Raw genomic sequence first — 24,017 nt, forward strand, 5'->3', positions numbered from 1 at the left:
ATGCAGTGTTTGACTTCTCTTTCTCTCTCTCTCTCTCTCAAAATGGGAGCAATCATTCTCTTACACATGTTCACCTACCCCCCTCCACCCCTAACACACACGCACACACACACACACACACACACACACACACACACACACACACACACACACACACACACACACACACACACACACACACACACACACACACACACACCAGCCCCGCTATGATGATGTGGCAAGCGTCCAGTTGCCTAATCACGTCGCCCTTGCATTTGGCGGTCAAGGAAAAACTTCCCACCTTTCTTGCTGACACAGGTGTTTCTACACCATGGCACTTGTTCTCCAGGGAAATGGGCTATACATCAGAGTTACCCTCCACGTTACCCCCCCAAGGCAGATAATACCACCTCTTCACTCTTCACCTTGAAAACAATCGAGCATACATTTCACAGACTGCCATGCATCAGACAACTGCTCCTCCGGTTTTATCAAAGAAAATTCAGAGAAATGTAACTTGGTTCCCGGTGGAACCACTGCTTCATTTATGAGGCATGCAGGAAGGCCTGTGTCTGACGCACACACACACCACCACCACGCACTCCCGACGGCAAATAACCGGTCGTCTGGGGAATGTCAACGGCCTAGAATGAGCAAAATCACGTAATGAGTTTCTGCCAGAAACCTAAATCAATACTCATTAGCGGGTGCCTGCGCCGAAGTCGTCATCTGAGGCAATTAGCTGTTTGGACAGGAAACATCCAAACAGATGAGTTTTCACGCCAGTGGCTCGCTGATGATCGGTGCACAGGAGGGATCCTGAGCAATAAAACAAAACGGGCTTAGGCTAATGATTTTTCTTGTCATGTCTTCGTGGTTTTTATTCAGACTGTAAGACAGCGGATCTGATGAATATTATATGACACAAGTGTGTTCAGAGGGTATGCTATCTGAGGTGAGTTGGTTTTGACACAGACACTTTTGACAAGTCTAAAGGCAGTATTTCAAACTTTACTTTTTCCTTTTACACTTAACACAAGGCACCAGAGCTACTCATATATTGGGTTGAATACATTTTATTCATACCCATGTCCATATTTTAGTCTCCACTGCTCCACACAGTCTGCTCCGCAGAGATGTCCAGAACATTTTCATATTTTCCCACAGTATTTTCCCATAGCCTGGGGCTTATATTGTTTGGGTTAAGCCCAAGAAATGCAACTGAATTATGTTCAGCGCACCGACCTTTACTGACTCTGCACACACTTCTGTTACGACAAAGACAAAGTTTAAGACAAAAACTGTTTGTGGACGTCCGGGACCCATCTGAGAGAGAAGAGTATTGTGTTTTTTTGTTCTTTCTTTGTGTTGGTGTCAATCTGGAAAACGGACAATGCTACTTTTCCTTCCCCCACAACGTCAGGCTTGCATGCTCATAAAGATGGAACAACTTAACGGCCCAGAGGTCTGCTCAGACCACTATACAGCCTCCTCGTGCCCACACACACACACACACGTGCACACTCTTCCTCTGTGTTCCCGCGGGACGCTCACAACACAAAACACTCATACAGAAACACACACACACACACACACACACTGGCTGCGCTCATCGTTTTCTGCACAGCGGCCGGAGCAGACAGTGATTAATGATGTTCAAATGGCTTGTGCGTAAGTCAGCATCTGCTGCCGGGGAGGGGCCCCAGCTACCGAGCACGAGCCGGAAACAATGTGGCCGTTCCATACCACCCCAATTTTGGGGGTTGGGTGGTGAACGTGATCCCTCCCCCCCACCCAGTCCCCCCTTCGATCACGCAGGGTCTTGTCCCCTACCTCTGATACCCCTGACCCTACACGCATCAATCCAACACACACAACTGTTCCAGGTTTTCAGAGCAAGCCAAGAGGGTGTAATCCTGACCATGATGGATCACAGGGTCAGCTCTGTGTGTGTGTGTGTGTGTGAGTGTGTGTGTGTGTGAGAGAGAGAGAGAGAGAGAGGGAGGGGGAGAAAATGTGTGCCCTGGTTTACTGTAACCAATTAAGCGATAATGATGCCAGTTGAAATTAAGCAGCTAGCTCCTCAGGAACTTGGCTACTACAGTTATGCAGCCATCTGCATAAACGCCTTTAAAGAAGAAGAGAGCTTTGTAGAGTGGGGCACCTAACCTACCCTCCAGCCATTTCCTTTGCCTCGAACCCTGAGTGACATATGACATTGGTTAGGTAGTCGTTGATGCCCCCATTTGCATGCAGGCATCCATCCACCCACACACACACACACACACACACACACACACACCTACACACGCGCACACACACACACACACACACACACACACACACACACACACACACAAAAGTGACAGAAGTACGGAGCAAATGGCAGAACAATTGCGGAGCAGGCCTGGGTGATTTTATGGGGCTTGGCGCAAGCGTGTCATTGTCTTTGGTGATAAAAGGAGACAGTTGGGTCACAAAGGAGCGCCGGCAGTCCCATATGACATTATAGGATTGTGCTGGAGACAAATTAACATTTTATTCATTTGGGATTACTAGCATGCTAATTTAACCCTCCACGCTTGCCACAGTGGCTGCTCTGCGGTCAGGCTAAAGGCTATAAAACTATTCTATTGAAATCTATAAATTCAATATAATTGACTGCACCATACTGATATACAACGAATGCATGCTGAGCTTAAAGCTCAAAGCTTAAAAACGGTTGACCATGCACATTCTAGCCATAATGGCATTAAAAAATCATTTCTTTTTGTATTTTACGGACAAGATAATGCTGTAAAGAGTAGCCTGCTTGTAACGTAAGCTTTCTCGGCATAAAATTCAGAGAGAACTCATCATGATAACTGTTTGTTCTATTTAATAGCAAAAAAAGGTTTGTAAAAAAAAGTACTCTCGCTCGATGTTCAAGGGTATAAAAACTGTAAATACTACTACAAAATCTAACAAGCAGACATGACATCATTATTATTAAGCTATCACCGGATAAACGCAGAGGCACGAGAGGTTCTGTGAGAGCGCTGCTACTCTCACCTAGGCTTCAGTCATTACTGTACAGCCGAGAGTGGATAACGCACAGGGATGAGTGCATTCCACAATGAGCTAATTAAACCAGTGGGAACCCAAAGTGGGCCTGGTGCGTTTCTGCCCAGGCCCTTTTTCTAAGCGGCACGCTCTTGCTGTGAGCCCGTCAGCAAATCACTCTCATTTCACATTGTATAAGAAGCCCTCAGGCAGACAGAACACAGGGCTTGTTTCTGTGAGAGGGGAGGAAGAGAGAAGGATAATCAGAATTAATTTCTGACGGAAAGGACTGCAATACGGTAATGATGGCAATGTGTTCCCTTTAATGAACACTGTCCACCATGGCCATTAAAGATGGAGGAGATTAGGTTAAGATGGCTGCCGTCTACCATCATGAACCATGTTGGACATCATCGGCGTTGTCTTTCTTAGCAACGGCAGCATCAAGCTGAAAGGAAATTAAGTCAACTTTTGCAAACTTGATTGATGAGGGCAGGATGTCACCTACAAAAAAGTTATATTATAGAGTTGAGGAATTTCAAACAGTGAAAATTCCCAAACACTATGGGGGTGAAAGGCAATGCATACAGAATTAGGAATGTGATGAGTTTGCCTTTTTGCACATACTACATTCTGACTTTAATCTTACATTTGGAATACACTGCAATGGGAAACTAGATCACCTCCCCCACTGTCTAGACCAGACAGAACCAGAGGCCTTTTCACCTGTGCTGCTGGGGCTTAGTCTCAGTTTGCCTTTAGGTTATAGTGAGATGTCTGCTTTTCAGTGCAATATAGAAAGAAAAGAAGTCTCATTCATTTGCATTAATATCTTCAGGTTTGCTTTGAGCTTAGCTAGAAACGGGTTTAATTCAAACCGGAACGGAGCTTCTCTAGAGCTTACCTTGCCCAAGTCTAAAGCTTCTCTGCATGTTTGGATCTAGCTAGTGTTTGGCTATCAGCGGCCTGACGTGTGTGGCTAGCTGAGGCTGGGTGTGTTTGGCTAGTGGAGGCTTGATGTGTGTGGCTAGCTGAGGCTGGGTGTGTTTGGCTAGTGGAGGCTTGATGTGTGTGGCTAGCTGAGGCTGGGTGTGTTTGGCTAGCGGAGGCTTGACGTGTGTGGCTAGCTGAGGCTGGGTGTGTTTGGCTAGTGGAGGCTTGGTGTGTGTGTGTCCAGCTGAGGCTAGACGTGTGTCCGTTTGGTGTGACGGGGAGCAGCAGAGGAAATGAGCGGCGTGAGCGCCACATGAAGCAGCGCTAGGGTTGGCCCCGGGCTCACAGCCTGCCTCTGCCACGGGGCTTTAATGAGGAGGGGGAAAGAGGAGAGCGACACATTCATCTCCATGGAGACTGGAGCAGCCAGAGCGTTTCCTCTTCCCCTCTCTCTCTCTCTCTCTCTCTCTCTCTCTCTCTCTTGCCCTCACTCTCTTTCTGAGCAGCTCCCAAGGCTGCATTTTTTCCCTCCAGCTTTGTCCTCACAAATCTGCACAGACCTCAAGTGTGTTTCCTTTCAGTCTTTACAGAAGAGGGGTTTTATTTACAAAAATACACACATACACATACAAACACACAACCACACACACACACACACACACACACACACACACACACACAAAGGTACAATTTGTCTTTAGCATGACACACATATGGTTGCATATGAGTTTATGCCATGACACACTGCCAATAGAGGACCTTCCATATGAGATATTTTAAATGGAGATTTGCATTATACTCTTTTGTAAAATGCTATAGAGATTATTTCTAAATATGTAATATTTGTAATATTTAGCCAATACAAAGCAAAACCAAAGCACAGACTCTCTGAAAGACCTGCCATAATATTGGGACTACTTTCAAGCCCTGTCTACCATTCAGTAAGACCACTTCGTCACAGTAAATTCTAGGGTCATTGGAGTCGTTGGACGCTTTGTTCACAAGGGGCAAGAATATGAATAACAAAACTCACACACTCACACTCTGGCATGTGGGCATTTAGCGCATGTTGCTTCATGGTGAATATGTATTATGGCGTTAGGCCTACACACACACACACACACACACACACAGAGTGAGAGACACACTCCTCATACACACTCCTCCTCTTTAGACCAGGCCTTTGTCCTCCAGAGGAAGACGGGCGTTGCCATAGTGACAGCAGCAACAGAAGGCAGAGGGGTTTGCCTGCCTCATGACCTCCGCTGTGGGGGTGTTTGTCCACTGAAATGGAGACGGAACCTGTCTTTCAAATGAGTAAAGTGTTTAAAAACACACACACACACACACACACACACACACACACACACACACACACCCTCCTCGTGGGCCAGCCGGCCATTGTGTATGTATATCCACATCCTCCGTCAGTGTCTAGCACCTTGTATTACCATTACAAAGCCATTATGATAATATTATCAAAGACCACATTATGCAGTGCCCCCCCCCAAAAAAAAAGACGGTCGAGTGTGGCCGGTGTTAGCCTCACATGTGAAACAAAATAAGGATCAAAGAAATGGGATAAGCAAGACTGCCATACGGTGTCAAGTTGGGAAAACTTGATAACAAAGCAATTTGCTCAGTTGGGAGTTTGTGCAACCAGGTTATGCAAACCTTATAGGCAGAGGTAGTAGCTGATTTAAAGAAACATGGCAAGGGAGATTATGGGACCAAGACAGTGAAGCTTTAGGTTGCAAAACAGATCCCAAACTATTTGCCCCATTCCCATTCTGAAAAATGGTATGAAAATGATTTTACATCAGACTATTCAAACAGTGTGGTAATACACCTACTATTTCTATCTCTAAAAGGTCAGGGAGAAATCACAGTCCTTCCGTTGAACAACATTGGCCTTGGTTCTAATGATCACGCTTCTTATTGACTGAGAGGCACTGAAAGGACAATTTATCCCTCATAGCTCTTTAATTTCACCCACAGAGAACTGCACCAAAAGGTGCCCTTTTATGTGAGAGATAAAAACGCCTGGAACTTTCGGGCAGTTTATTCGTGCAGGCAGAAGGAACCATCTCCCCCGCATGACATCAGTAACCTTTGTGTGTAGACAGAGCACTGGTCTGACGACACACACATCGTCTGCTTGTGACGTCTGCATCATTTGAAGGGCCTTCATGGTATCTCTTGATGGCGCCTAACATATTCAACTCAACCAAATCCAATAGCTTGCAGATTAATGGAGTCACCATAATGGGCCCAGTAATGGCGCTCTTAAAATGGGACATTACTTGTCTTTATTGTTTCGATTTTGATACATTTCTACTTTGTGTTTTTCTAAAAGAATGGGGCTTTGTGCAAAGTCTTTCTGTGACCTGTGTGAGATTTCAAGTACATTTTCCAATCACTACTACAAACAGAAAAAGTCATAATTCATTGTTAAATGTTAAACCAATTATACACATTGTTTTTGCTCTAATTGGGCATGTGCAGTCCAAAAGAATTGGCTGGGATTCTGTTTCATTTCATCAAATACATTCATTTACCGCAAGACTGGGTACATCAAGGGAATGCACTGCAGTATTTATTCTTCAAATTACTCATCAGAGGAGAACGCAAAACTTATCAACAGAATATTAGTCTTAACAGTGTTAAATACTGTTTACTTGGTCATAAATAGCACATTTTGTCTTTCACCCCGTTCATTTTTTTCACCTTGATCAAACTTTTAGTATACCTCACTAGTAAGCCAGGTTGGATGAAAGTGTTTGGAAAATGACAGTCTTGATTCTTCAGGAGGTTAACATCGAATGTGTAATTTTGAATGGAAAGTCTGGAGGCGGTCTACTGCGAGGTCTAGATCAAGGTGTGTCCGAGCCAATCGAACAGCTTGGTTAGGCATCATACAACGATCGAAAGATGATCGACAGTGATGTAGTCATCCACGTCACCTGAGCGCACTTGATTTTATATTGTTTATGACAAAAAGGCTGGAGAAGTGACATTTTTAGATTGAGTGCAATAACTTGAAAAGATGACGGGAAGAAAAAAAACATGATTAAAGCATTTATTAAGAGGGATATTTTTGCTGGTCTCCCGATGCAATTCACATATTTTGCTGCTCCGCCTCCGATTGGTCAAGTCTATCGAATTGCAGAGACATTTTTCCCTAGATCAGTTCAAACACCATAATCCATCATCACGTCCTAATGCCATGTTCCCGAACTCAAATTCTGCAGAATTATGCGCGGCTGACACTGTAACTAAAGTTAACGGTCATTGTAAATGGTAGAGACCACAGACAACCAGACACAACGAATAATACCAGATCCTCAACTTTAATGAAAAGGAACAAAAACACATACCAGTATCAATATACAGCAAAACCAAAACTCTACCTCTGCATTGATTGGAGATCAAACTACAATGATAAATTCATATCGCTCCTTTGCATGATGAGCAGCAGAATATAAAATGTTGGAAAATTATTACAAAATTGAAAGGTTTTATGGTGCTTGGTTTCTTTTAAAAAAGGCTTAATTTGCATATAAACATATATACATTTTGACTTGACAATGACAATGTTGTAGCCAAGTTTATGATGGTGGATCATCTCCATGGATAGCCTTATATTTGGTCATTTCTTCTGGGAAAACCTTTCCCAACTCCGAAATAAGGAGACTTTTAAATTTCTGTGAAAATCAAACAAATTAAATTAGTCAAATGTAGACTGCTAGACCCCACGATTAAAAGAATCACAAGGCTTACCAAGCATAACTCTACACTTACACTTAGAAATATAGAGACTACAACTAAAAGCACACTATCAATCTTTTTTTCCTCCAGACCAGTAGCCTGAACAGTTGTGAGTTCAATACCCGGCTTCCACCGTTGTGCCCTTGAGCAAGGCACTTAAACGCGTGTTGCTCCAGGGACAATGGCCCTCTTAATGTAATTGAGATATGTAAGTCATTTTGGATAAAAGTGTATTTGTGTATTTATCTTCCCTTTCCCCTATACCTCACCTATGAGGTAAACCACTACCAGTCATCAGCCATCTTTGTGCCTGGCCCTCATCACACCTGAAGTCCCATCCCTCTGAGTGCCATTGCCATCATCATCCCTATGACTGCCCTACCATCGCCTGCTGTGGTTCCCTGCCCGGATCCCTGGCCCCCGCATCCTAGCGACCCATTACCTTCCAAAATTACTAATGGATTACTAATGGACAATTTATTCCCTACACTGGACTATTTGAACCTTCTGATACTACAAATGACTTTACTCTACTGTAACTGACCCTAGGCAGATGAGTTGAGCCCTTGAGTCGTGGATCTGTCTGAGGTTTCTTCCTATATGCATCTCCAATTCTAGGGAGTTTTTCCTTGCCCCTGTTACTCATGGGCTCTCTTTGAATGTTTAACACTCTGTAAAGCGCCATGAGACATGTGTAATGTTTTGGCGCTCTATAAGTAAAATTAAATTTAAATTGAAATTGTAAATGTGTGTAGCTCTTAAAACTGGGGCACAGTTATTGATTTCACAGTTGAATACAAGACTGAAATGTGAACTTGCCGTCATAGTGTCAATCTTTCCTTTGACCTGTTCATTCTTTGCCAAGGCTCTCTCCAGGCACTCCTTTGTGTAGAGCTGGGGGTTCCGTCCTTGGTCAATATACCTGTGAAAGAAATGTCCTTCAATATAAAAACTTGTTGACATGGGCAGCTTGAATGTCTACAACATGCCAGGCAAAAAGAGGATATATGAAAGGCAATAAGCATGCATTCATCCCAGACTGTTTCATCTGACATTTCAAATGGACACAGGAAAGGTGTTGATTTCACTGTGCTACAAGGTTGGCGAGGCGATTTGCTACAGTGGTCAATCAGCAGCGAAGCCTTGACATTACACATTTTGGGGTAAATACCAAATAAATAAAGCTACAGCAATCTTGTAGCAGCAGGATTTCTACTAAAGTTGCATCCTTAAATGAATCACCATCAAAGCTTAAATATTTTAACATTTTGGCCAGATGTGAAAGACTCACTCAAAAGCTTCCAGAGGTACGTTGATGTCGTGCAGCTGTTGTCGGCATTTCTCGATATCTTGCAATCCAGTGATCATGAAGTTTCTGTGGGACAAAGGAGAAGAGGTCATTTGAAGTTGCCAGTGCCTTAAGCTCATCGTCACCATGGATTAATTTGTGTCTACACATAATAATGTGTATTTCTACAACACTTAAGTATTAAAGAGCATCCTTAACCTTGCATACAACTCATATCCTGATCATTTACAGAGAAGACTACAGTCAAGTCATAACAGACAGACGTCAACAGCTAGCATGACTGTCCTGACTACTAGGTAGTGTCGGCTAATGTTAATGATACAATGTGTTACAACCAGGCTAGTGCAATCCCTGACCAAAACGACTTAATTTATATCTTCATCTCAATGCTTAAGCTTATTGAGATACATGATAAACGTTTCGCATGTATGGCAGCAACATATTACCAGCCTACAAGCCTATAGTTAGCTTGCTATCTGGCTAACCCATAGCTCACCATGCTAGCATGCTTAGCTTATTTTACAGTCCAAGGATATGCTTTCTTGTAGGTTAAATGTCTAGCGATCTTTTAAGTCATCCAGTCCTCGTTATTTAGTGTTCGTTTTTGTAACGTTATAACAATTCATTTTGAAGTCTTACTAGAAAGACCACTTACAGCTTCTGATTCAGTCCCGTCTGGCTGCTTGGTTGAAAGTCACTTACGATGATCCCCAACTGACGGATATTTTCGATGAATTTTTCCAGATGCTCCTCTAAGTTATCAAATTTTTCAGCCATAATAGCTCAATTAGTCGTACAACTACCAGGAATACTTTACATTAAAAGAAAACGTAAGTAAACAAAGGTTTCTTAGTGCGTTTTCATCATAGACCTAATAGACTTCATAGTGCCCATACCGCAGTACCGATTTCTGGTAGCGTGTTAGCCAATCACTAAAGCGTAGGCTCCGTCTCTGTGGAAACAGCCGACTGGTTTGTGCCGTAAAGCGATTCTCGTTGCTGAAAAGTAGTTATGCTGCAAAAAAAATCATCCTTAGTTCATCATCAACCGTTTTTTTTTTTTTATTCAGGGAAAATTGACTGAGCATCAAGCTCTTTTACAGCAATGCCCTGAGTCACAAAACATATAACAACAATAATCAAAATAATAAAACAAGAAAAAGAAAAAGATACAAAAAGCAAATAATTAAACTGACACAAAATAGCCAGGTGCCAGACAGAGCGGCGTATTCGTAGTTACAGGAAGATTATTTATTACTGGTTTAAAAGCAACACAGTGGAATATTTCATGTATACCTGATGTATACCCATTGTTAGTCTTAACTGACTTAACTGAATATTGTATATGTTAAGATAAGGAACACAATCAAAAACACATAGCCTAATTACTATATTCTAATTTTAACTTGCTTGATTTATTCATTTTGGTGCACCAGCTCATGCTCTCTTCCCAAGGTAACCTAATGTGGAATGTGAAATAGAAAGGGGGGGGGGGGTTGAAAAACGTCATTAACTAATCCCCCTACGACAGCTGATGCATCGGAAGCCCAGCCCCTCTTCTACCCTCGCAGCTCGTGCGCGGGACTTGATTATCCATTCCGTCCAGGTACAGCGAAAGCGAGTGTTCTCAGAGCTTCGTACAAACCAGCTATAACAGTGTGTGTGTGTATGTGTGCTCTTGCTTTCGCGACGGATTAGGCTATCGGATTGGTTCTTTCCGAGCAACATAGCGCTAGTGTTGCCGCAGCTGCGGTTACATCAAAGGCTTTGGCTTAGATAGACCAGACCCAGCCGAACTCAGGATTAACAGTCATCTGCAACCCGATATCGTTTTGGAGTCACTGTCCGTTGTAAACACTAAACGGAACAGGTGCACCATCGTGTTATTTTGCAGGTAAGATGTATGTGTATTTCTTACATAAAAATGTGCTGTGGAATTGTGTTGTGAGCAGGATGTATGGGAGCAAGGTTTGTTTAACCTATCTGTTTGAAAAGCCTCCTATGCTAGCAATAGTGGCGTGGCATCCGCAGCCATAGCTTCGCTGCAGTCAATAAACATTCCACATGTCAAAATTGCTGCATCCGTGTGAAGGATACGTTGGTAATTTTGTATTGGTTGTATGTCCCACCACAGCTAACATGTTGGTATGATCTGAATGGAAAACTGTATCCATTCTCTGATGAATTATGCAATGGCTCTTATGTTTTCAGTTTGAATTCGCCGGAACGATGCATTGAGGACGGCTACATGCAATCGCCCTGTGGTCATCTTCCGAGCCTGTAGTGAACTAAGGTTCGCGTGCGTTCGTCGACAACGACATAGTACGCATCTGGAGAACTCTTTACGGGGGATTGTGAATATCAACAACAATGGCAACCCTTCTGCGTAAAATCGGACTTATTCGTCTGCACGACCGCGACACAGAGGACCCGAAGCATCACCAAGGCTCGTTGAAAGGGACTAAGGGCAACCAGAAAAACAACACGAAGCACTGTAATACCAGCAATGAGACGAACATCCTTAGCACCCCCGAAATTAAGGCTAAGAAATTCGATCATCCTGTTAAGGACAAACCGCCCGTTAAGGACAAACAACAGGGCAAGGACACGAAAGAGAAACAGCAAAGTAGCAAGTCCAGTAGCTCGATACCCTCGTTGGCGCCCCACAGACAACACTGCACCCAGGTCCGGACACGGAGATTGATGAAAGAACTGCAAGAGATCCGACGACTGGGTGACAACTTTATAACCGTAGAGCTGATGGATGATAACCTCTTTGAATGGAATGTGAAGCTGCACCAGGTGGACAAGGACTCCGCGCTGTGGCAGGACATGAAAGAGACGAACACTGAGTTCATATTGCTGAATGTCACTTTCCCCGACAATTTCCCCTTCTCGCCGCCTTTCATGCGAGTGCTTACCCCGAGGCTGGAGAACGGCTACGTTCTCGATGGAGGAGCTATTTGCATGGAGTTGTTAACCCCCCGAGGCTGGTCCAGCGCATACACGGTCGAGGCCGTCATGAGGCAGTTTGCTGCGAGCCTTGTGAAAGGACAGGTGAGACATAAAGGCTATTCAAGATAATGATATGATTGAGTGTTTCGATGACGTCCTGGATCTAGGTTTGGGATGGGTTAGATAGGCAACGCAAGGGCCTCCTTGTAACCTTTGTATTATTCATTTAAGTCGGAAATTAAAGCCCATCCTGTCTGACTGATGTGTGATTGGAAGGAAGAGGTCCATTCCACCATTTCAATCACTTGAAACAGCATGACCGTGCCTCTCAGCATTATCGATCCGCGCCGTGCAAGCTGTGTGATTAATCCTAGTATGACATTATGAGTGCTGTATTCCAGAAATTGAATTTCTTTGAAGATGTGCACATCGGCTACGTCACGTAGGCCTATTCCCCCGTATCTGCCAAGAAGATCTCAATTCTGTCAAGCCAAGGTTGCAATGTCCTTTTAATGTAACAAGGGCATAGAACCTACAAGGCCATCTGATGTCTATCATGACATGAGGGACTCACACAGAGGAGAAGATACAGGGGTTTGCAGCGAGTAGGTGACATGAGGAGTCAGACTCAGCAATCAATGGCATTTTAGCTTTATATGAATAATTACATTAATTTAGCTTTAAGTTTCCCAAGTTATCAGGCTGTTCTAGCCAGGGTTGTTTATAGCCTACACTTGGCATTCATCAACTGTAAGCAAGAACATTTTTAATTGCTTCAGATTCACCTTCAAACCTATTTTTAATTGCTACATATTCTCCTTCAAACCCTGTGCATTTCTTTGGATATAGTGTTATAGGTTGTTAGACAGATCAAAAAGAGGTTCATAATATAACATGGTCCTATCACTTTTTTTGTGTGTGTGTGTGTGGGGGGGGGGGGGGGGGGGTCTAATTTGTGGCCAATTCTGTTATGATAGCATACCAATCTGCACACTTAAACAGTAGTACTGAGGAAAGTTTCATTTAAGGAAGATTTTTTGTAATGCAGTGAACTGCAGCCTCAAGTGGTTAAAATGATGTTAATTAACACACACAGTGGTCTACAGATCTTCAGATAATGATCTTCTTTGTTGTTGGGATGAAATAAATAAATAAACAAATAGCTCGTGTCATAAGCTTTTGAGATACTTAAATCGCCCACTTGAAAGACAATGCAGTTCTTTGACTTGCCCCAGGCTATATCCAGCATAGCTCCACAGGGTTTTGTTGACTGTGGGAATTGCTTTGTTTGACTAGATTGGCCTTTTTTTTTTTTTTTTAAAAAAGGGAAAAAACTAGGCTTAGTAAGGTTCCCTGTCTTTAATAACCCTAGTAGAACCACATAGCCTTGCAGCAGTTTCAGGTTATTATCATAATATTGCAGTTTGTCAGGTCACATGAGTCTTTTGATTTCCATGTGTTCACACAGGCCTGCCAATGTGGTGGAAAACCATATAACAAAAGTCCAAACGTCTCCATCTTCGTATCATAACACAGGCTTAGATGACCATAGACTGCTGAATCACAATGACTGTGTAACCAACCACAGCACACTGCACCAATCACAAGTCCTGAGAGTTGCACAAAAAAAAGGAATCAAAACCAGATTTAGCTTATGTGTCATTCAAATGAATTGGGATGATAACTGCTCCCTATTTTAAGTCTGCTTGTTTGGATAAGGCTTGTGCCCCCCCCCCCCCCCAGCCAATCATCAGTCCCTCCCCACCAACCATCTTGGAATATGAGCGAGCACATTAACTTCTGTCTGTCATCCTTTGGCACCTCTGCCAGATGCAATACTTTCTCTATCTGTGCCCTTCTCTGGGCTTTGTGGCAGCAGTATTGCACAGCCAGGCAGTTTGCTTTGCCAAGGCAATTGCATCCACTCAGTCCTGTCGGAGTGCTTTCGAATGGTGGAATGCCAGGCCCTCGGCGGTGGCTGCCCGTGGATCAGATGGTATGCGGAATAGCACTGTTTATCCTTTTCCCTGGCACATGTCGGTTATGTAATCGTTGCTGAGTGTGCTGTGCGCTCTCCCAGAATGCACCGCGAGTGGCCCGAGAATGAGTGAGTGAGTGAGCGAGCGAGCGTGTGTGCGCGCCAGTTCACCAAAACTTCATTCACAAGACTACCCGTTGGCCCTGTGTGTGGTGTGTGTTCTGTTCACAGGAGTGCGGCCTTGCTCTGCAGTGGTGCACACGCCAACACCGAAATAGCCACTGTAGACGACGTCGAACAGGGCCATAGCCATCGGGTGCCGCAGGGCTGTACTGGATGTGCTTTGAGCCCTGGGAACACGTTGGCATTACGCCCCGTCAGCTTCAGCTGCCCCCCCCCCCCCCCAGCCCTCCCCATCCATTCGCTCCTCTCATAGCCCTGTTCAAGTAGCTAGCGGCTCTCCTGTCGAGCATAAAGACCTTCTCAGTAAGGGACCATAAACACAATATCTGTTAATTAAAGCTCCATTTAGTCTTTTTAATCCTAAAATCACAGGCCTTTGTGCGCTTCACCGGCACGGCTCTCCTCTCCAGTTAGCGCACTTGGTTACTTCCGGGCCATTACACCATGGCCTTGCCTTGCCTCCCCGTGAGCCCTGGGCATTAACAGGCTATTTCTATCGTACCCATGTTTTTTTTCCCCCTTTCATACGTCCGTTCTCTCTCTCCCTTCCTCTCTCTCTCTCTCTCTCTCTCGATTTTCCTCTCCATGTCCTATTGTCCGTGCAGGCCTCTGGAAAGCACCCAGTCCACTTCCCTCTTTCTCTCTTTTCTCTCTCTCTCTCTCTCTCTCTCCCGTCGTCTCATCCCCTCCGGTGTCCTCTGGCTTTCAAATGCCCTGTGCTGCGTGTGGGCAATTGTTCCCCGGAAATCGCCGTGTTCAGAGTCGTTTGAGGAAATGATTGACTGGCTTTGCGTTATGATCGCCGAATGTCATGATCCACCGCGTAACCTCCACCAGCACCACCACCACCACCGCCGTTGGCCATGCTCGTGGGAGCGCAAAGAATGGGCTCTTCCCCTCTTGCGTCACACCTCACACAGGAAAGCTGCCTCTTGATGCATGGCCCACACAGGTGGTTATATGTGGTGGGAAGCCAGGTACACACGCTCCCCTCCAACGTCTTGTTTCAAGGGTGCAGGTCACAATATCAAAAGCACAGCCCCGCTAAGATATAATGAGGAAATCAGAAATGACAGAATCCACATCCAGGCCCATGACTCCATGGGAACTCTCATTCTCCCTGCATATGTGGACACTTAGGTCACATATCTGCTACTTATCCTGCTAAAATGACCAAATGAAAGCAATGCCTCCACCAGTGACCCTTTGTGTCTATTTCTACATATATTGTCATTTCAATCTTAGGAGGAAATCTGTGAAGGAATATTTCCATATTACCCCTGTTTATTTGCTTATCCTTCGATGGTTGTCATTGTCAGTACTGGGCCTTTGCAGACATGAGACACGACTGGGATGTCTTGTTTTGTCAAACTGTAACTGTCAATTTTAAAAGCCTTCCTTCAATAATAATTGAATAAATCTTCGTCATGCAGTGAGTAATATTGGATTAATTAGATTCTTTCATTTGTAGGTAGTAGGGTATTTCTGAGTGATTTTGGAAGGCAATTCTGCAATGTAATGAAGGATCCACATTAATTCCCATAGATATGAACCTTACAAAAATGATGGGGTAGATTAGGTGGATTAGGTGGCTTACTACACCATAGCTTTTAAGTCCTTTCCTTCACCATTGTGTTTCTTAGCTTATTTTCAGATCAGGCCTGCCAAGCAAAATAAAACGCAGTGTTCAAGGGAAATGTTGCTCAGGAATAAGCTTTATAAAATCTGTACAAATTGTATATTATTCTACCGTTCTACCATTACGAGGAATAAAGCCGTGTGTTTAGCGGCCATCTTTCTGACCATAGGAATGTTGTGGCCTTTCCGAGTAGTCATTCATGGCTGTTAGGTAGAGTCTCTCTTGCTCTGCAGCCGAGACCATCCTCTGACATGGGAGCCATTAAATGATTAGGTCGTTAATCAGCCTGCGACTTCAAAAGCCCCCGTGAGCGCATACCTCCGTGTTTATATTGCAGTGGTCACCGCTGACTGCAGAGAGTGTGCCGTGAATACCAAGGCTCTCAACACATCGGCTCATCTGGTATCAGCCCGGGTGACGTCAGCTCTTCTCTCTGACCATGGCCTGACGTCCCTTTTAAATGCAGGCTCCAGAGACAAACCCCTTCATTCTCGCTATTCAAAACCGCCATAGCAGGTTCAATGAGATTGTATGGACTGTGAGGCTGAATTGGACACCAGAACTGTTCTCAGTGGTTTGGGACAGTTTGTCCCGGAGGGGCTCGGTGCAGTATTGTGGGGATCTATTTGTGCATCTCCATGGTGAAGAGCTTTTGTTTGCCCTAGTCTTTTTTTTTTTTTTTTTTTAAAGAGAGAGCTGAACAGACAGTCCGAAGCTTATAATGAAGGAATTGGTAATGTCATTAGAATTGAGTCTGTTCACGTTTACAAGTATTATGTCGTTCAGGTTTATTATTGTGACATACTGTTGGTTTATCATGTTGGAAAATAGATGTTACATGAAATGTTTGTAACGGTTTATCTTTCTGTTGCCTTAGTGTGGAGGATTGATTTATGTTTTCAGTTGTAACTTCAGACGTTAACTGCTTTGTATGCCCTGTAACTGAACTTGATTTTGTTCTCTCTCTCTCTCTCTCTCTCTCTCTCGCTCTCTCTCTCTCGCTCTGACTCGCTCTCTCTCTGCAGGGGCGGATCTGCAGGAAAGCTGGCAAGTCCAAGAAGGCCTTTAGCCGTAAGGAGGCCGAGGCCACCTTTAAGAGCCTTGTGAAGACCCACGAGAAGTACGGCTGGGTATCTCCCCCCGTGTCTGACGGCTGAGTGCAACCTTCTCCAGTCGGGGGACATGGGGATGTGGCCAACCCGCCACGTGGCTCTTTTTTGGTCCCTTTTCCTTCTTCTTCTGCCTCTTCCTCCTACTTCTTCTTCTCCTTCTTCTTCTTCTTCTTCGTGTTTTTCTTCGTCTACTTGTTCCTCGAATACTACCACTTCCCTTCCTCTGTCTCTCACCATCGAACTTTATGGAAAACAAATATGAGAAAAAAAAAAAGATCTACTGATAAACAGCCACCATTACTATACTGTACTTGACACTACACACGGTAGAGTGCATCTCTTTCACACAAAAACATCAAACACAGATATGCACACTCACATACTGTACACACACAGACACGCACACACACAGACAGACAGACAGACAGACAGATACACGTGTAAATCTCCATCTTCTTCCGACTGTTCACCCAGGAGCCACAGTCCGAGCGTTCGCTCGAGAGGACACGGCGTGTCGGGTAGGGGGGGTAAAGACCCCCCCCCCACCCCCCTGCTTTTGCCCTCCACCCACCACCAACACCAGCACCACCAGTATCCCTCTCCCCTGTCTTCTTACATCAATGTATCTTTCACATCAGAACACCCATCCCCTACCTACACCCCCACTCTCCCCTCCACAAGCTGTTGAGCGCACTGCTCCCGAGTGACGTCAGACTTTTCTCCCATTTACATGCTAATGACATTGTTAAATATTTAATAATAGACAGGCCGAGCAGCAGGGCACATGTAAGGCTCATTCTCCCCCTTTCTCCCCCCACTCTTCTTTGGCTGTGCTGTGATTCACAGTTCAATGCAACATGAAGATTGTACTTAATGTGGAGCTGTGCTCTTCTGTCTCTCTCTCTCTCTCTCTCTCTCTCTCTTCCTCTCTCTCTCTCTGTCATTCTTTCATTCTACTCTCTCTCTCTTCTCTATCTCTATTGCGTGCGTGTGGCTAAATTTAGACATCACTGTGTTGCGTAGCTGGTCATTGATTTCTAATGGAGAAAAAAAATCCCATGCATATGCAGAGGTACTTTAAAGAGAAAAAAAAAAAACAGAATGGCTACTACTACTACAGAGTGAACTACTGTACGCTCTCTGTTCATTATATCATTTTTGTGTGTGTGTGTGTGTGTGTGTGTTTGGAGGAGACCAAAAGCCTATAATTCTCATGATTTAGATACCAGATGGCCAGCAACGAATGTCAGAGCCTCAGTTGGATTTGATGAGAGGGGTGTGTGCCTGTCATTGTGTGTGTGTGTGTGTGTGTGTGTGTGTGTGTGTATGCGTGTGTGTTTGTTTAAGACACATTGTGTAGTGTAGTGGAAAGAATCACAACAGGAGATATTCGTCGGGCTTGATGGAGATGTGCTTGTCTCGCTCGCGGTAGCCTGACACTATTATTTGCTGGTGCCATGGTGGCTTTTGATGGACTTGTCAGTGCCCAGGAAGATTGGCTCTCACTCGCCGGTGCCGTGATTGCGGCTGTTATGAAGTGCTGGCCCTCGGACATAATGCCTCCTCGAGACAGCCAATCTCAAGCCCTCGGAAAGCCCTGTTATTGTTTCCGAGCATATTGCTTCAATTAATATCTCTGCTGCTGGTCTCCAATCACAGAAGTCCAATTTGGCAGTTGGTGTCGGCACCGTTTTCTAACAAACCGCCCCGCGTGTACCGTAATTTCCCGTCTACGAACCAAGGTTTATACCTTGATAACCAAATTTCTTCAGATATGAGGTTGATACACAGGGGCGGGCTACACGGGAAATTACTGTACGTCACATCAGCCATGCACTATCAGCGGCAAACGAAAGACGTCAAGCTCGCCAAAGCTGCCGCGGTTGCACGCCTGCCATGCTAGGTTGCAACAGGCTCATGCGTTAGCCTTGGCGTGTTGTGGCATCTGACCTGGCGTGTTGACAGACCTAACCGTGTGGGATGGGGGGGAAGTGTCAGAGAGCCACGGCAGCAGTAGATTTTGTCATGTAGAGGGGCGGCATGGATACAGTAGGGACAACCTGTTCCGATCCGTAGACGTCATAGACCAGCTGAGACTCTTGGCATAAAATGGTGTTTGGATATAGCTTAGTGGGTGTCACAAGATCAACATGTTACTGGGAAAAACAGCAACGTTGAAGAAGTGTTCAGTAGGTTTGACTAAGACTGGTTGATGGTGGAATTCTTTGTCTGGATTCTTTTTTGTCAGCTTCTCCTTAGAATCCTAAGAGGGCCAGCAATTGGGTGTACTGTGGTGTCTTAAGTTATGTTAACATCCACAAACCCCGGGAGAAAGTATGCATTGTACATGCATAGTATCAAGTTAAAGTATTTATTTTTATGTCATTTAAACTGAAATGCACTGAATGGGATGTGACAATTCAGGGAGCAGGGACAATAGAGTGCTGGTGAGACTGAGATGGCATGTAATTGAGATTAATTGGGGGGACTGTACGCCAAATCCCAATTTCCACTCTCCTCTTTCCCACAGTATTGTAACATCAATGGTGAGGGAGATTTGAGGTGTCTTGCCCAGTGCATGCATGTCTCTTTCTATGCAAAGCAGTGCACAACGGAAGGCCTCAAAGCATGGGATCCATCAGTGCTGTCGGGACTCGAAATGTCATACCGAAAGCTGCTAATTAATGTGACATTTTGAAGAAAAAGAAGGATAGATACCCGAGGAATAATTTAGCTACTCACCCCCCTGATTTCACATTAGTACACTTCCCCATGCAGAGAGGTCAAGGAGGGACAGGATTCTTGCGATGAGATTATTATTTTTTTTTCCCAGGCGAGCTTTTACCCAGTCTTTGTCATCATCTTTACCCTCGGAAGGGGAAAAGTAGAACGAGTCTGTTGGAGAGCCTAGAACGAGGGGTTGATTTCGGCTCTCCTCGTACGTGCGTCATTTTTTTTTACACCCCGCCTCTTCATCCGACACAAAAATAGCATTCCTTCCTGTACTCTAGCCGTACTTTGTTTGATGACATTTTGTATCACAGCACTTGGGCGCTTTTTTTTTGGTTTCTAATGCCAATTATGTAACAAGCTGGATGGCTCAGTACAGATCTCACATGTCGGGTCTGGTATCAAATAGAAGTGCTTTTGATCTTCTCCAACGTTCTCTTTTGGGCAGTCACTGAAAAAAGTGGTTATGTATTCCTATGGCCGTAGCAAGAGAGCTCTGTGAAAAGTGGCTAAGTATACTAAGTCGAAATATCTCAAAAATTGGGTGTTCGCCAGTTTAAAGAGCATAATTTTGTGATATAGTTTAGATTGGTAGTTTACATAAACTAACTAACTGAGTTAATTGTCCAAAACAAGTGAGATGATTCTGTTGTATTATAACTGCATGTGGTCTGTGATTGTTAGCTAGCTATGTTATTTTTTTTCTGTTTTTATTTTCTAGAAAAGGAAGAAAATTTTGAAAAAAAGAACTGAATGTCTTTTTTTTTCTTATTGGTTCTTTATTTTTCAAGTTCTCATGTCCAGGTTTTTTTTTTAACGTCCGAACAATGTCAAATTGTGTTCTATGAATGTTTGTGTTTTAATTTATTTGTGGTTTGCCAAACTGAAGATTTTGAAGCATGTTGCAGGTATTGTCACAGATTAAAAAGATGATGATAAAAGAAAAAAACAAACTCATTTAAGAATGATATGTACCTGAAGCAAGTGGAGTCACGTGTGTAGCTATCTCAGGCTCCAGGGACTGTCGGGAATAAACTACAAGACTTCGTGTGGTCCAGTGCACCGCGCATACAACATTGCAGGTCATAGTCGGAGCAAAACCAAACAGGAATGTGCAATAAAAGTTGTAGGCTTATTCTACCCTACTGAACATAAGTCGTTTTGTTTTCATTTCTTCTTAAACCCTTATGTTTTGTACGTTTGTGCTTTTAAACATGCAATTTTTTTGGCAGTCTATATTCAGTACAGCTGCCATTATTAGTTCACTCAAAGTATCGCCATTTCACCTATCTACTTGGTTAAACACTCTTTTACATGTGAACAAGTCTGTGCTAAGCTTTTTGAGTTATGCCTTTTCTGTGTGATATCTCTTCATTCCTTCATGATACAAATGTGTGTAAATGGGCAACCTTAATTTATGACGGCAGAGTGCGCAAGACATTGTTTTAGTTTGAATATGAAAGCCATGAGCAGACATTTCCCTACACTTGTTCATCTATCACCTCAGACAGTCAATGAATGGGCCTGCAGGCTTCAGGAGCGTCTGTCTGTCACAGCCTTAGGGCCACGTGCTACATTTACGTCACGTCAACAGCTTGGCACACTGAGGCTAGGACCTTTGTCATCTCACCCTGCCAGCGACACGTTCACTCTCAAAGACCCGCCATTCCCTGTCGACAGAACATAGCCGGTCCTTATCTGAGCTTCCTTTGACGCCCCTCTGTAAATAGCTTTTTCCCTACTTGGGACAATGTACATAGTGTACTACTCACATCATTTTTGTGATAACTGGTGGGTTTTATGATAAGTTGTACTTTTGCCACTGGATACATATTTACAACTGTCTTGATATCAGAGCCCACTGGACTGTACCTTTTGTTCAGGGCACATCCCCCGTCACAGCGGTGCACACGGCTACTATGTATCCCTCTGTCTTCTGAGAATGTCAAACATTGTGGCGATTAACAGATAACACAGGCAGACACACTGACCGATGTGATGTTCAAAACATGGTGAATGCAGGAGAGGACACTATATGGTCTACATTGGATACTGATAGTATTCTTGTCTCTATTGCTGTATTATTTCTATTTAATAACTGAGGAACAGGACTCAACACTGAACAGCAGGGATTAACACCTATACATTTGAACAGCAGATTACTGCCAATCGATCAGCTCCCTGAAATGGATTGGTGAATGATTACCTGTGCAAATGTTTGCACTATTTATTTCTGTTTATTTATTTTGCAGACATGTCTTCACATACGTAAGATAACTTAAAGATCACATCTTGTTAAACTGTGTGAATTAATATGCTATTGCTATCCTATTCATTTCACACTACAAACATCAACAGTATCCAGTCTATAGATACAGCAATATGGGAAGTAATACTGATTCTTCTACTCTCTCATTGGTGATTCAGTGAGGATGTCTATGGGTACCTTGTGTCCATTCGTGTTAATGGGAAGTCTGGCCAGGGCCGTCTAAGGAGCTCGATGATTCACTGTGAGAGGCCGCAGGGGAGTTGTGGCCAAGGCGGTGTCTGGCTACGGAGATCAGGCATCAGCGAGGATGGGAGGGAGGAGAGGGGAGGGGAGGGGAGGGAGGGGAGGGGAGAGGTGGAGATGGGCAGACGGACAGTCTGTGTCTCGTCTCCTCACATCAGCGGCTCCCTGTCCTGTTTACAAGGACACTTCACTCCGCTGACAAGGACTCCCCCAGTCCACACTGGCCATCTGTGAACTTCAATGATGAGTCCTTATGCCCGGGTCATGGAATAGGAGTTAAAACAACACGCACACACACACATATACATTATACACATATACACACATATACACGCACGCACACACACACACACACACACACACACACCGAGCCTGTTTAAAGGTGATGCTCGCTGACTGTGTCACTATGACAGAATAAGAGGCCATTGATTGATCCCAGAGCTCACACTTCTTTTCGTCTTCCTGAGGGTTTTCAAGAGGGTAATGGAAAAGAGGTGAAAGAACAGATAACGCTAAAAGGCTCCAGTTCAAGCAACATTCATTGCAAAGCAGTTAATGAAGCAATTCCTGACAAATGATATGTGTTTGTGTATGACAGAAAGGGATGCAATACAACACCTCAACATTTATTTGAGTCTATTTTTTGAAGAGACTGGATATGGGAGAAGGAGAGTATCTTTGTCACCCCAACCTTACTGTTGATTTGTGAGATTTTCTGAGCCAGAAAAGTGATTCACCATTTTAGCTCCTCAGACAAAGAGAAAGATTTTTTGCAGTATTGAGGGCCTTGGCTGATTTGAAGGGTTCTGTAAAGAGTCTCTTCTGCACCGCAAACAGCATCTCGCTCCAGAGGGCCTGGCACGATAACAAGCTCAGAGAGCAACTGCTAAACACGCACAGACAGCCCGTAAATGCCAGCCAGTAAACAAGAGGCAGGTCTTTCTCTCTCTCTCTGTCTCTCTCTCTATCTCTCCTCTCTCTTTTCTCTCTCTCTCTCTCTCTCTGGCCCTCCCCTTCTCTCTATCTCTTTCTTTTTCTTCCTATCTCCAAAGACTCCTCTGAAGGTTACGCAGACAGACAGAGATAGACACCCTTCACATACACAGTGAGACAACAGATGGAGGGACCAACAACAACAACAACCACAACCACAACAACAGTAACTGTATCAGGGGAGAGGCTAAGATAAACCTGAACAAAACCAAACAACGATAAGGTGGCATTCAGATTTCCATGCAAATGGATCTCAGTGGCCCTGATCGCCTTGATTTATAAGGGTCCAATGTCCTTAACAGGGCATATCGAGGGCAGTGTGTCTGTCTGGGAGTGTCTGTCTCAGACCTCTGAGGCTTGACGGTGACACTGGCGCAAACATTAACCAAGCGTGGGGGAAGTGTGGAGGACTCGTTGTGTAACTGCCAATAATTTTTCTCCCTCAAACCTCTTAAGCGGTCTACTGCATATTCATATTTACTGGCACCACAGTCCCATCCCAAAAACATCTTGCCAAAGATCTAATGGTCAAACTTGCCAGCACAAGTAAGCTTGTTTGCTTTCCGTACAACATGTGTTAAATAATTGACCACCTCTCTCACCTAAAACTGCATGAACACACATATCGTACATCTAAATGTGAACGGTTTGATGGAAATGGAAGGAAGAGTTAAATATTTAATGCTTCCCAGTATATAGCAGCCTGTATAGCCCAGTTCACTTGGCTTGCAGGCTTTCCCCAGTTCACTTGAAAAACAATCAGATGCTAGAGCCTGTTAAGTTCCTGTAGAAATGCCTCATTTATTCATCTCAGGGTACATATATGTGTGGCATTTGATAAGCTGTGGTTTTCTTATAGAAAAGAATCCACATAATCTTTCT

At 44.1% G+C, this 24,017-nt stretch overlaps 2 protein-coding genes across 2 annotated transcripts; one reads left to right on the forward strand and one right to left on the reverse strand.

The window, feature by feature from the left end:
- Nucleotides 1-7,286: 7,286 nt before the first annotated feature.
- On the reverse strand, nucleotides 7,287-9,908 carry med10 (mediator complex subunit 10). Its single transcript, XM_062529248.1, has 4 exons — nucleotides 9,690-9,908; nucleotides 9,017-9,100; nucleotides 8,545-8,647; nucleotides 7,287-7,661 (listed from the first exon to the last, which is right to left on the reverse strand). Exons 1-4 carry the CDS (start codon nucleotides 9,809-9,811, stop codon nucleotides 7,566-7,568), a joined length of 405 nt encoding a protein of 134 aa, XP_062385232.1. The 5' UTR covers nucleotides 9,812-9,908; the 3' UTR covers nucleotides 7,287-7,565.
- Nucleotides 9,909-10,632: 724 nt separating this feature from the next.
- Nucleotides 10,633-20,785, forward strand: ube2ql1 (ubiquitin-conjugating enzyme E2Q family-like 1). Its single transcript, XM_062528863.1, has 3 exons — nucleotides 10,633-10,927; nucleotides 11,245-12,090; nucleotides 16,814-20,785. The coding sequence occupies exons 2-3, from the start codon at nucleotides 11,404-11,406 to the stop codon at nucleotides 16,943-16,945; spliced, it is 819 nt and encodes a 272-aa protein (XP_062384847.1). The 5' UTR covers nucleotides 10,633-10,927; nucleotides 11,245-11,403; the 3' UTR covers nucleotides 16,946-20,785.
- Nucleotides 20,786-24,017: the final 3,232 nt, after the last annotated feature.

The sequence above is a fragment of the Sardina pilchardus genome, chromosome 24 (assembly GCF_963854185.1).
Source record: "Sardina pilchardus chromosome 24, fSarPil1.1, whole genome shotgun sequence".
Taxonomy (NCBI): domain Eukaryota; kingdom Metazoa; phylum Chordata; class Actinopteri; order Clupeiformes; family Clupeidae; genus Sardina; species Sardina pilchardus.

What these genes read in the sequence shown, in the direction of transcription:
- med10 (XM_062529248.1), bottom strand. Translation starts at nt 9,811, where the DNA reads ATGGCTGAAAAATTTGATAACTTAGAGGAGCATCTGGAAAAATTCATC. An exon ending in ACGGGACTGAATCAGAAGCT is followed by an intron (nt 9,101 to 9,689) that starts GTAAGTGGTCTT and finishes TTTGTCCCACAG; the next exon opens with AAACTTCATGATCACTGGAT. An exon ending in GAAAGATTGACACTATGACG is followed by an intron (nt 7,662 to 8,544) that starts GCAAGTTCACAT and finishes TGATTTTCACAG; the next exon opens with AAATTTAAAAGTCTCCTTAT.
- ube2ql1 (XM_062528863.1), top strand. Translation starts at nt 11,404, where the DNA reads ATGGCAACCCTTCTGCGTAAAATCGGACTTATTCGTCTGCACGACCGC. An exon ending in CGAGCCTTGTGAAAGGACAG is followed by an intron (nt 12,091 to 16,813) that starts GTGAGACATAAA and finishes CTCTCTCTGCAG; the next exon opens with GGGCGGATCTGCAGGAAAGC.